Below are 14,041 nucleotides of genomic sequence, written 5' to 3' on the forward strand. Positions count from 1 at the left end.
AAGAAATGCTTCAGTAGGATCCCATTTTGGCACGGAAGGTGTTGGAAAATCCTGCCGCTCTGCCATAGGGCCATGGCGATTTTGAAAGGCTTCTAATGCATTATCCTCCAGAGAAAGGTCTTAAGCCTTCCTAGAGGACTTGTCTCTCATCTCCCTTAGTGTAGCTTTCTGTCCCTCTTAGAAGGAATATCTAGAAGGCGGATGGTTTGTATAAAGAAAACAGCCATGCCATCCCAATATCTTTTTGTGAAGGTCGGTGCTCATCACAAAATGGGGAGTTCTATGCTGTTCGTCAAGGGTGGCGTCGGTCAGGGCTCAGCTTGTGCTTCTTTATTGTAACGAGCCTCACTCGATTGAAACTAACTTGTAATAAGTTTCTTCAGAATGTACACAAACCTTTTCAATAAAGTACTCCTTTTATTGAAGTTTTTTTTGATGTGTCATCCGGTGCTTCTTTTTCTTTCTTCAGGTGGAGTCTTTCGATAAGTTAACCCTTTTTCCTATTATCGTCACCAACTTCTGCTGGTAGTATGGGGTCCTCGGAGGATTAGTTCCCATTAGTCTTCAATGGGCCATGTGGTTTCAGTGGGCCATACGGCTTTAATAGGCTTGAATGGGCCATGTCAGCTATAGTGAACTATGTTGACTTCAATGGACTATGGCTCGCTTCAGTGGGCCATGTCGGCTACAGTGGGCCATGGCTGATTTTAGTGGGCCATGTCGACTATAGTAGATAGTATCCGCTTCAGTGGGTCGTGGCTGACTTTAGTGGGTCGGGTTGGCTTCAATGCGCCAAGTTGGCTATAATGGGCTGTGTCAGCTTCAATGGGCCAGGTCAGCTATGGTGGGATGGGTCGGCTTCACTGGGCTGTGGCGGGCTTTAGTGGGTCATGTTGGCTTCAATGGGCCACATCGGCTATATAGGCCGTGTCAGCTTCAGTGAGGTAGGTCGGCTACAGTGGACCAGGCCGGCTACAATGGGCCGTGGCTGGCTTCAGTGGGCTATGTCGGCTATAATAGGCCGTAGTTGGCTTCAGTAGGTCAGATTGGCTTCATTGGGTCATGTCAGCTATAGTGAATTATGTGGGGTCCTTGGAGGATTAGTCCTGCATCTCTATTATCGTGGTCTCCATTTCGACCCGCTTATGGACAAGGAGCACCACATTATTTGGCAAGGTAAGGCATTGGCTCAGGTATCCTTGAGTCTTTGCATCGACAAGACTTCCACATTCTAGAAAGCCTCAAAAAGATTTTCACTCTTTCTCGGATATCAAGCCACCTTCAGCCCCTAAGCCTTTGAAATTCGAGACCTCATCCACATGAGGGGTCCAGTAGAGGACCCAGTTTCCTCGATTAGGTCATCGTGAGTCTTATGAGCTTTTCAAGGTCACCTTTAAGGCACTATCGTTAGGGCCAAGGGTTGTTCAACATAGCCTCGGCTCTGTTCTTGCTTCTTTTTGGATCGGCTGGCAATTTTATCCTTTAAAAAGTATTATGAAATAAAATGTTAGTTAAACTTTTATTATAAACTAAAATTGTATTTAATTATGGCTGGTTACCATCGGTAGTGTGACAACGCGCCATTGGCTTCCCGCAAAAATTAGGAAGGAAACAATGCCCTCCAAACACTATCTTCTTTTCTTCCTTAATTTGGTCTCCTGCCCCTCACGCTACCAGTTGGGATGGAGATGGCACTGATGATACCGACAGTTGGCCGGTTGTTATTGTTTTCCTCATCAAATGCTTGATTTCGCCGCTTCCAAACATACTTGCTAGGGTAGCCTCTCCGAATCAAAATCTCGATCTTATCCTTGAGCTGGTAGCATTCCTTAATATCGTGACCGTGGTCGTAGTGGAAGTAGCAGTACTTCTTTTTCTTCTGTCCAGGGGGGACTTCATCGGCTTAGGTCGCCGCAAATATCTTGAACCCTCGATTTCCATCAAAATTTGGATATTTTTATTTTATATACTATAGTATAAAGTATGGTACAATATAATATACTTGTAGTATAGTATAGCATAGAATAGCATAAGATAATATAAGATATTATAGTATAGCATAGCAAAATATAATATAAGATAGTATGGTATAGACTATAATATAGCATATTGTAATATAGTATAGTATAGCATAGCGTGGAGTACTAGATAGCATAGCGGAGTATTGTATAGCATAGCATAGCACAACACGACATAGTATAGTTTAATATAGCATAGCATAGCATAATACAACATAGCATGGCATAGTATAGCATAGCATTGGATACTATAGTATAACATAGCATACGATTGCATAGAGTATAGCATAGTACAATATAGCATAGCATAGTATAATATAGTTCAGGATGGTACAATATAGCATTGTATAGTAGTATAGCATAGCATAGTATAGTACCAAATAGCATAGTTGAGTGTTGCATAGCATAACATTGTATAGAACAGCATAGTAAGCATGAAACAGCACAACATAGCATTATTTAGTATAGCATAGTATTGGATAGTATAGGATAACATAGCATAGTGTAGTACAACATAGTATTGGATAGTATAGTATAACATAGCATAGCATAGCATAGAGTATAATACAATATAATATAGCATAGTATAGTTGTGATATCCCAGCCATTTGAGCATTTGGTTTGGTCCATTTGATTGGCCCACCAACTTGGATCGAACCCAAAAATAAAATAGCATGAATTAACACACAAGAAAGAAAAGCCCTTGAAGAAGACTCAGATGGGAGTCTTCTTCCTTAATGACTCCTGATCGGAGTCAGACTCAATTGAGGCTGTCGAAGCACCTCGAAGCACCAAGGATCACTGACCGCCATTATCTCTTTCCTTTCCTTCTTAGAAGCTATCATTGGGTTCACCATGCCGGCCATGAAAACTCACTGGAGACAAGGTGAAAGGCTCCAATCCTCTCTATTCTTCTTTCTTGACCTTTCTCCTCTTTCGAACCATCATCGTCCAGAACCCAGCGTGATGCGTCGGATTTTTCTTAGAATTTTCATCATTTTTTCTCCCTTTTTCGATCATTCTCACTGCCGACCTCCAGTGGTAAACCTCTCAACAATGCCACCGTCACCCCAACCACGGCTAGTAGGAAGCCCTCTGTTCTGGGGAAAGAAGAGGAAACTAATCTCCAATTTTCTAAGGGAAGAAGAGAGAAAGAGAAGAAAAAAAGAAAAAAAAAAGAGTATCTCTTTCCTCTCATTCTCTCTTTTTTCCACTTTCTCTCTTTAGCTTCTCTCCAGATTATTCCTCTCTCCACCATCTCTTAAGATAGTTTGATTCAGTAAAAGTATGCTCTCAATAATTTTGATCAACTTTAGTGAAGGATCCTGATTTATTATCACCAAGCAGTGTGCCAGCACCCATCCTCACTAGATCAAGTATTTCTAGATTTGATCACCCATAATTTTTAGAATCATCTATATCCTAGTGCAAATATAATTAGATGACATCAGTGTGGTTAGATCGATCAGGATCTCGTACGCTTTCACTTGACTAGCCTTGTGATGGTGTTGAAACTCATAATGTTTATTCTGAAGATAATCATGATTAAATTTTGATAGAAATATAATTTTTGAATATTAAGTTCTGAAAAAGATATGTCCTGATTGATTAGATTTGCAGTTAATCATTTATGCAAAAATAAATAATGCTTTATTTTTTATAGGTTTATAGATAAATTAAAAAATATTTTTCATATTGAACTATTTATGATTTATGAATTTAATACATGATATTTTAAATTATCGAATGAATTGAATTTGATGTAAATTATACCTGCTTGATTTTGATGTCGCATGGTTTGATGAATTATTAGACATGAAATATGAAATATATTTTTAAAAAAAATATTTTGATTTAAGATGGATTTTGACTCACAAGCTGACTATGCATCGAAATCTTATCAATGAAAGTTATATCTGATACTTTGATATCTTACTAGTGGATGGTTAAACACTGATACTTCGATATCCTACTAATGAAAATTATGCATTGGTAGTTCGATACCTCATTAGTGAGGCTATTAGATACCGATAATTTGATACGTTGTTAGTTGAGGTTGGACATTGATACTTTAATATCCAGCCATTGAAGGTTACAAAGTAGCACTTTAATTTAGTTTATGACTATCAAGATGAATGTAACGTTTTAAAAGAATTTGATTTATGAATAAAATTTAAATTTTAAAAAAATTGGATCTGCATATTTGTTGATTGGAAAGCACTGTATATGTTGAATTGATGTATCTTATATTTTTATTTTTAATATATTATTATTATTAAATTTATCTAATTAAAATATTCATTACTTATTGGACTATCTAACTCATTACTTTATATTTTACTATTTTGATATATTAAGAAAACTAGTTTGACATAAAAATTTATTATGGGAGAATGATTAGTAACAGAATTTGATGTCTACATGTTAGATTGAAAATTTTGGTGAAGTAGATATAAAATATTTTGAATATCATTGGACTTTGTGAAAAATTAAAATTAGATTTTAATTATTAAAATATAAATTTAATAATTAAATTTATTCTGCTATTTGTGTTATAATATCTACCTTACATACTCGTAGAGAAAATTCTTCATGAGTATGCAGTAATTATCATAATTCTTGATTCACGATCTTGAATCGAAGACATGACAATAGTATAATACAATATAATATAGTTTAGAATAATATAGTATAGTAATATAACATACAATAATATAGTATCAAATAGCACAATTGAGTATAAAATAGCATAAGATTGTATAATATAACATAGTATGCATAGCATAGCATGGCACAACATAGGTATAACATAACATAATATAACATAGAATAGTATAGCTTAGCATAATATAGCATAATACGATATTTCAATTATCTACGGTCAAAAATTATTATTATAAAATATTCTTACTTTATAAATTATTTATTTTGATATTTTATTTCTTAATTTATAATAGTACGGCAATCACAAGATACAACTGAAATCCAAAGAATAGACGACCATCTAAATAATTAACTCACAAAGTGGAGGTAGATGTGCATCGACCAACTGTTAGCTTGAACAAATAATTTTCTGGCTAAAGTATCTCGCAAGCCTTGATTTCTTTTGTGTGGGACCGCAGGCTGACACAGGTTGAATATTGACTGCTCCACAACTAGAAAAGTATAGGTTTGCTATGAATACGTGAGAGCTTGGGTGACGATTCCATATTCCTAGCAAATCCACACAAACTTTTAAGACATTCAGTTGGCAAGTTTTTGAGTTGATCGAAAATTTTAGTCTCAAATTCTTGAGATTAGCTGGTTTCTCCTTGGACGACATCTATTCCATCAGACGGTTGATAGCATGGCTGCTCCATTCTACTTGATGATGCTCGCCCTGTTTCTTTTCAACTTTAACTGTGGTAAGCTTTGAGAAACAGGTATTCTCGTTTGTGGTAGAACTAGAAAAGAACCATCCAGCAGCATCGGAAGTGTTGGTGGCCAGCCTGCAACTGTTTCACATAAATATGGTACATGCGTTTTAATGACTTGCATTCCCATGTCATTTAACCGAGCTCAAACATTTGCACTCGCATAACAAGCATCTAAAGCGCAAGCTTGAAAATTACAGTTTTACTGTACTGCAGATGGATACTTTACAGGATCTTTTTCTGTACATGTAGCTCTTGATAACTTGTTTTAAATTCCGGCAAACCCTTCTGTATTCTTATATACATGGGGCACCAAAAAAGAGCTTCATCTCATCTATGGTCAACATTATGTACAACAATGATATGGAAACTGGAGCTGAAAAGCTGCATATTCATGGTTGGTTAGGCTGTGTTGGTCTGGTAATATTTACTCCAAGAACCGGGGAAGAACAAAATGATTGTATAAATGATGGTAAATATTGACCAAAATGACAAGACTTAGGGCTTATTTACATATCCAAGTTGCATAAGACACCACAATGCCCCTTCCGCAGCATGATCTTCAGCAGCTCTCTTTTGCGGCTTTGCTTCACCGAAACACTCCAGGCGTATTGGGGTAATTCCTTCAACTTCAACAGTAACCTTGTAAGTGAACCTGCACATATTCAGATCAGTGGCTGATTGATTTGTAGAAGCAGTTGGATATATGTTCCCTAGCACTGCTGTCAAAAACCTAATTAGGTAGAAAAATGACAGAAACCCAACACCAACAATAGATGCCCCACGCTAAATTTGACATCAGTGGCTCTAGAGAATATCTTTCTAATGGATCCTAAATTCACACACACACACACACATTGATTGATTGCAGAGGCAGTCAGATATATCTTCTAGCACATTGCCAAAAATTGAATCAAGTCAAGGTTGATGGTAGAGAAAATAGAGGAAACCCAACATCAACAGTAGATGCCCGATGCTAAATTTGACAGAGGAGGCTCTAGAGAATACCTTCCTAATTGATCCTAAATTCACGCATGTGCACACAGAGAGACATTAACACACTAGTACAAGGACAGAAGCTTTTGTGATCGGCCTTTTCTTTTGCAAGTTATCATTTATAGCCTGACTTTCTAATTGAAAGGACATAATTAATATTACCCTCAATGGAATCATAATGCAATCGACAGGGTCCAAATAAATGTTCCTTGGGGAAAAACGGTGCTTTTGAGGGGGAGTTATTGCGACAGCTAGGCTGGGCCCCAAGATAGCTGTGGATCTGATGAGGAAATGGTAGAGTGCCAATTTCTAGCAACAAGGGCAAGCTAGCATTTCAAAGGTAAGTCTGGCAACAATGCCACCTGTCTTGGGTGAACACATTTTGTGGTAAGCCTTCTGAAGATTGCTGCAGTGAAATCCGACTTGTAAGCTGCCTAAGGCTGTATTCAAAAAATAAGGACTGGTCTAGCTATGTGTGCAGGAAATGGACAGAATACCTTGATCTAGGATCAATCATTCATGGCTATTTGACACTGATCAGGTACAAGCCTACCTTTATAAACCCTGATATGCACAAAATATTTGCATCTGAGCTCATAACTCAGAATGATTGGAATGTCATTGATTTGGGGAGTTTTTAATGCTCAAACTATTAAGAAGGTTTTCAAGCATTCCCATCTCCTATACCAATGTTCAGGATGGATGGCGGTGGGCTCTTACTGTGCACGGTAAAGGGCTAGCCAACTCCATCTACAGCTTTGTTTCTTCTGGTGAACAATAAAATTGCAATGGTGATTAGTAGCAGGGGTGGAGTAGGCCACGGAAGTTACCAGTTGCCCCTGAAGTAAAGAACTTTCGTTGGATATTAATTTGGGAAGACTGCTGACAGATGTTTGGGGGAAGCTAATGTTTTCTTACTTGATGACCCATGTAGCAGGTGTGGGGTTGCCTGAGATATTACACATCCTTTTTCCGACTGCCAGTCATCCAAGGCTATATGGAAGAACATTTGCCAAATGGCAGGCTAGAAAGCTGGGGGTCAGACCCTGCTTCAGAATGGAGGATGGCACAGTTCTCAATTTTGGGTGGCCTTCCAAGATCCAACTTGGTGTACAAGCCTTATAGCCGGTACACAGTAGCTCATTTGGGAATCAAGGAATCAAATTTTTGTTTTGAAAACTATAGGGAGCCAACACATAGCATGGCCACTTAAGACTTGGCACATGGCCCTTTCTTACTATAAGAAGCATCAACCAATTGTAGTTGCCCTGCCTAACCTGAGTGGGTTAGGTAGAAACCACCTTCACCCTTTCATGTTAGAATTAACACTAACATCTCTTTTGGTCTAGATTCACCATATGCAAGACCATCAATTCTCATCCACAATGAACTTGGAAGGTGACTTTAAGCTCTCAATTCCCGCTGAGACTTGGGTGCTTGGTGAGGCCCTAGCCATTGCTTGCTGGCAATAGTTCCCTTGGGTTATCCTGAAAGGTGATTATCTCACCCTCTTGGCCGTCTCAAAACTGGGTGTGCCCCTTCCCTTATTTGAATGGTCGTAGCTGATTGCCAATGCTTGCTTGAGGGCTTTGAAGATACTGAGCTTTGCCATACTCTTCAGGAGGCAAATGAAACCGCTGACTGGATTGTAACCTGGCTCAAAGGCTTCAACAACTGTAATTTTGGGTGATAATGTTCCTCAGGAGCATTAGAGCATATTAAACACTGATGTATCTGGTGCCTATACGGTAAGCATGTAAATGTAACTGTGGCTGTTTTAGCCATTAAAAAGAAAACGAAAAAAAAAAGACTAGGAAATCAACCAAAGTCTAAGGCCCATAAGTGCCCATTTCTATCTTCGGGTTCAGGTTGTATCTTCCATGCAAAAGAATGATCGATCTTTTTTACTGATATCAACCATTGGATCATGCCTCACACAGATCTCAAAGCATTCCGAACTCTTTCATCTTCCCGCACAGATCTCGTAGCACTATTGTGCAATCCAATGGGTGCATCGTGAAAAAAAGACAAATCATTCTTTTGCACAAAAGATACAAATTGAAACCTCTATCTTATCCGCAACAATAACAAATTACAGCCTTCCACCTTCCCTAAATTTATTCTATAGTGTGCATGTGTGTATGCATCCATACACAAGCACGCATGTATATATACACACACATATACATACATAAATAGCATGGATGCACATATAATTGCCTCGAATATAGTGCATACAATCATGCTGTCCTCTGATGCATCATTTTAAATCTGTTCTATTACTAAAAGGAAACTCCCCTAAGTGTGCCCCTTTTTGCTCCGGAGGAACTGATTGGTTCTACACTTTTTCAATTTCCCAAAATACAGTAAGCATTACCTAGGTGCACCTCTTTTGCTCAGATTTCTCAGGCTCACAACTTATGTACAACTTTGCCACGTGGGCTCATGTTAGTTCCTCATCCGTGTTCCTCTTCTACTCAAGCTCCATATACAACTCTATAATATTAACACTGAGTTAGATACATACCATTTTAAGGAAGTTTTGCTGCATCTTTATCTCCATCCTAACATCTGAATAGCCTTATAGATCTAGACCTCGTCTGAAATCATTCCAACAAAGATTAGCTGAACTGTCCAGAACCAGGCAGTTCAGGCTCTACCAGACCAAACTAGTCAAGAGTCGGGATGGTTCAAATGGTCACGATGGTTTGAACCCTGTAATAAAACCCCAAGCCCTCTTGAACCCCAGGTCCTCCCTCTCCTTCTCTCTTTCCTCCTCCCTCTCACTATTTCAATATGTCCTGGTATGGTCAGTACAGAACCACACCATAGTGAACTGGTCGCCGGCAGTCATGAGCCCAGGTACTGTCCACAAACCTTGATTCCAATGGTTCAAGTCTTGTAAAATGGTTTGCCCTGTTTTTCTGCCGTTCAAAGCATTTAAACTCTCTGGTGGTGTATATGAGTTGAATCTAAAAAGTGCTCTGTCCTGGTGTCATCAGTCTCCATTCATGCACAGAAGACATGGCATATTCTAGTCTTGTTAAATGTGTATATGAGTTGAATCTAAGAAGTGCAAATGCTCATCTAGAATAGTGTATTTCTAATTAGGTATAATAACCGTATGGCAATTATTTTTTCTCAAAATAATGACATACTGTAATAAATACATTCAATTCCAACACTTGCTTTCTCAGGACAATTAGTAATGGAACTGAAAAAAGGGAATGGATCAGCTAATTACTGGAAATAATCTATTGTCATGTTTCATGTCTAGGGCATTGGGCCAGTGATGGTAGGCAGTAAGACGGCAGATCTTATCAGCATAATAAAGAATTCTCTCTTCTGCAGCAGGATTGGACTCCAGAATGTGCAGAATAATAAATACAAATGAGCAGCTTTTTTTTAAAAAAAAAAAAAAATAGTCTATCCATTCTGAATGCTATCATATATTATATAGAAAAGAGAAGAGCAGCTTTACTAGGAGATGACTGCAAGAAGTACTAAAGAGCTTACATCCTTAGGTGGCTTGGTCCTTCATCTTTGCAGCACTCAAATGAAGGAGGACTCCAATAGTTGGCAGCACAGATCTCAAACAGCCATGACTTTGCCATTTTGCGACCCAAAGCACCTATAGGATAAAATTTAACATTATTAAAGATAGTTTCTTACATGAATGCTATGCACGTATTCAGCTTGTTCCAGTGGGAAAAAAAGGAAAAATTCCAACACTACTACAATCCAATGTACCATTGATCTCCCTCTGATTCTCAGTTGCTCCATCGGTCCAATCATGAAGCACTATTACTGGTTCATGTTGATCTTTGTTTCTGTGAGCTTCACTGTTTGCAGCCTTAGGTCTTCCTTCTGCATTTGATGGAATGGAAAACTTGTTGATGGAAGATGAAGGAGACTCTCTTGCCTCTGGGAGATCAAACATAGGTGGAGTCTCTTCTAACTCCTGAATTTGCAATTTCCCCAATGAAATGGAATCAGCATTCTCTATTACTATGGGCTCTTCATTAAAGCCTATAAGTTCTGCATTCTTCTTCCGAGTTGACCGGACAATTTCCTCCAGTGACTTCCTTTTGTGTTTGTAACCAAGCGCCTGCACAGTCACATCAATTGTTTCAGCAAGCCATCCCCAAAATGAAGGATATACAATCAGTGAACATAATTCTGATATTGCAGCTTTCAGAAGTTTTCTTTTGGCATTTAAATAATACCTTGGGATCAGGCCTCCGTAAAACTTGAGAGGCATGCTGTTATAATGATTTAAAGTCCATATCATGCCACAGGTCATATTTAATTTATTCAGAAAAGAAACTAAATTCGGAAAAGATTATTGAGAATTCTTGATGACAATTACATATTACAGTGACAACCCAGCTGGAAGCAAATAAAAAATGTCAAGCCAGCATCCTTTGGTGCAAAAACTGATTCAAGTTAAAGGGTAACATAGGTTTCAAGATCAATGGTTGAAAAAAGGGAACAAACATAAGGATTCCAAAATGGGATAAAGGGTGATGACAGTCACATAGATTTTTGTACAACTTTTTTTGAAAGCAACATGGAGGCTAATGCCATGGGTGCGAATATCTGAGATGACAGTCTATAACCTATTATAAGAATATACTGTTATCCTGTTTATTGCAAAACCAATCAGAGACCTTGCAAGCTTTGCAGGTTGCTAGTCAACAGCTACAAAAGTGAATTTGGAATAGGGCAAGAAAACTTGCATAGGTTGTAGAGGGAGTAGGTTGGGTTGCAATTCACCTATAGGATGGTATTGGTGAGTTGCTCTTTTGTTTCATGAGTTGTTGTCTTCCTTGTCAGGCTTCACATATGGCATCCCCATTCATCTATTTGTCTTATGACTCGCTATAATTTGATTGCTGCAACATTGGCTATGCATTTGCTTTGATGATTTGCACTCAAATCAGTAAACACATTAAATGTTTAACTTAAATGGTGCTCGTAAGATTTTTCTTCTGGGTTTGACTTTGCTTATCATTGGAAGCAAGCAGATCGATGTGGATGCATTAAGTGCACTTGAAGAGGAGCTAAGATCTGATGAAGGATCACTGTAGCCAGTTGAATATATGGTGTCCTTTTCAGTGATTCACAATAGAAGTATATTTTCAACTAATAAGGAGGCTTTGACCATGATAATGGCTTCCACCTTAGGAACTATTCTTTACAGAGGAGGGAGAGAGAGAGAGAAGGGCTGGATGACACTGATGAAGCCTCTAGTCACAGCCATTGCACAAAACACAGGCGGACATGATCAAGAGATTGGATCTCTCCAATTCCGCCCTGAACTAAAGATCACAACTCGAGATCCCCTAATTCTATAAAAATATTGAAACAATTTCAGAGTCATAAGCACAATCAGTTATAAAGACAATTATACAATCAGGAGATTCGCCAGTCATGTGATAGGATTTCTGCTTGAATATGCAATTAAAGAGTCATATATGAATCTCAGCACTTCTTGAATCCACATTGAGATATATCAGCAAAACAAGTGATTTTTGTCCCTGCAGTACCCTCTATGCAAGATGAGTGTGGGATTATCAAGTCTTGCTGCTTCAAATTGCATCTCCTCAGACTTGCATGAATATCCCATACAATTGTGTCCTTTCTCTCTAAGAATGTAGGCATCAAATTCAAATGTTTTGCCTTAATATGAGAGTTTAAAAGCAACATCCGGTCACTGTCACATCTGGATGTCACAAGTAGGTATGCTACAAAGAATAAATATTGCTCAATTATATATGCTCAGGTTTGATCATAAGAGCAAATGGAAACGTTTACAGAATTTAGAGAACAATACCATTACTTAAAGTTGTTAGATGATGACTTGTTGAAGTGTAATGTGGAAGACTGACAACTAAAACAAAATTGATAGATTATAGCAGTTTCAACAGTCCTAAGAGTTTAAACATGTAGCAGTTTCACATAGTCAAGATTATTATGACAAGGATGTATAGGGATATCAGTTTTATATAAAATTAACCAAACCAGAAGGCTGGACAGCTCTAATAGGCTCACCTTCAGTTTAGAAAGTGCTTCTTGTGCAGCCATTCTTCTGGCAGCTTTCGAGTTTTTGTTGGTTGCAGTGCAACTCAAGGGGTTACCTTTTGCATCCACTTCTACTTTGACAAAATAGCCTTCTTTTATTTTTGTTGGATCTGGAAGTCCCAACTCAAAATCATAGCATTGACAAAGTTCTCGGAGTTCTCTAACAGGGTTAAGCTGTAAGCTAGAAAAACTCAAGACCGGCTTCAAGAGTGTGATCATTAACCTCCAAACAAGCTTTAAATTGAATCCTGTATCCAAAAGTACAGCACCTACACAAGATTCGATGATATCACCAAGTACCTGTGTTGTTATGGTCCAAAGCAGAAATAATCCATTAGTCCACGTAGAAAGCATGAAATAGTTTTAGAAGATTCTAAAGCAAAACAGGGAAAAAAGCATACTATAGAAAAGTGACAAGTTTGAGAAACAACTGCTCCAGTGGATGCATGCCTGAACAGTCTGATGCAAACCATTACTTAAGCTTAAATACATACTCACTCAATATTAGTTTATCAACATAATATATCCATATATCTAGGATTAAAGAAGCCAAATTCTATCAGAAATAACAGGACAAAATAAGGACTGATGAATGCAGAGTAAATGTGTCACCTAAAAACAAAGTGCCACATGATAGAAAAATGGCTAGCATTTAACAAGTTCTAAAATTAATTCGATACTTCTTATGATGCATAATAAAGATTGGACCTCATGAATATCAAAATGGCAAGGGCAGAACTATAAAAGTGTGTGAAGAAAAAAAATATATCTGCAGGAAAAGAATACCATGAGTGTTCTGCATATTATCTTAAACATGCTATCATTGCTCAGCTTTGCTCATGAAATTCAGTTTGGGCACATAAATGCCAACAAATAATAAATTTGCGGTAGATTCCTTCTTCCCAAACAACAAGAAAAAAGAAATGTTGATTCCTTAAGATCCTTCTTTGGAAGAACATGCAACATGCATGCTGATATCAGGTACTTTCAGAAGGTGTGGAAACTTGGTGGGTAGATATGATTGTTTCCACCTACATTACATTGACTCAGATTCAGGTGTCAGGTGCAGGAATGTGCCCAAGTGTTGGATCCTTTTAATATCTAAAGATTTCTTCTTATAGAACCATGTCCAAGTGTCATACCAATGTCTGTTTCTGAGCGTTGGATCTCAGGAATTTAGGATAAATTGAATGATCCAGGTAACACGGGTTGCCACTGAACCTGGCCTATCCACACAAAATGCAAAGATGTGCACATTATCTATTATCTCTAATTTTGCCAAATGGACTTAGTTGAATAAAGATTGTTCTGCAGTGCCAAACTAGGACAAGAATCATTCAATGGGGTACAGCTGGACGAGGTCCCAGTGTTGGTGACCATGATCAGAACAAGAATCTTCTACTTGGTGACTTAGAAAAAGCCTGTGCTCAAGAGAAAAAGATCCAACTATAGAACGATGATAGAAATAGAACAAGGGCCTCTTTTAAGGTCTTAGAGATGTACAGCTACAAGGAAGGAACTCAAAGAGGA

The 14,041-nt window shown here is 38.1% G+C and overlaps 1 protein-coding gene across 2 annotated transcripts in view; it reads right to left on the minus strand.

The window, feature by feature from the left end:
- Positions 1–5,606: 5,606 nt before the first annotated feature.
- The window catches only part of LOC105052941 (endoribonuclease Dicer homolog 4), a 74,326-nt gene continuing 65,891 nt past the window's right edge, over positions 5,607–14,041 (minus strand). For both annotated transcript variants that reach the window (XM_010933926.4, XM_019853404.3), the window contains exons 22-25: positions 12,482–12,811; positions 10,178–10,535; positions 9,944–10,058; positions 5,607–6,086 (exon numbers count right to left, since the gene is read on the minus strand). In XM_010933926.4, coding sequence (XP_010932228.2) covers positions 5,930–6,086; positions 9,944–10,058; positions 10,178–10,535; positions 12,482–12,811 — 960 coding nt within the window. In that variant the 3' untranslated portion in view covers positions 5,607–5,929. The remainder of the gene's footprint in view (positions 6,087–9,943; positions 10,059–10,177; positions 10,536–12,481; positions 12,812–14,041) is intronic.

This window comes from Elaeis guineensis, chromosome 10 (genome assembly GCF_000442705.2).
Source record: "Elaeis guineensis isolate ETL-2024a chromosome 10, EG11, whole genome shotgun sequence".
Taxonomy (NCBI): domain Eukaryota; kingdom Viridiplantae; phylum Streptophyta; class Magnoliopsida; order Arecales; family Arecaceae; genus Elaeis; species Elaeis guineensis.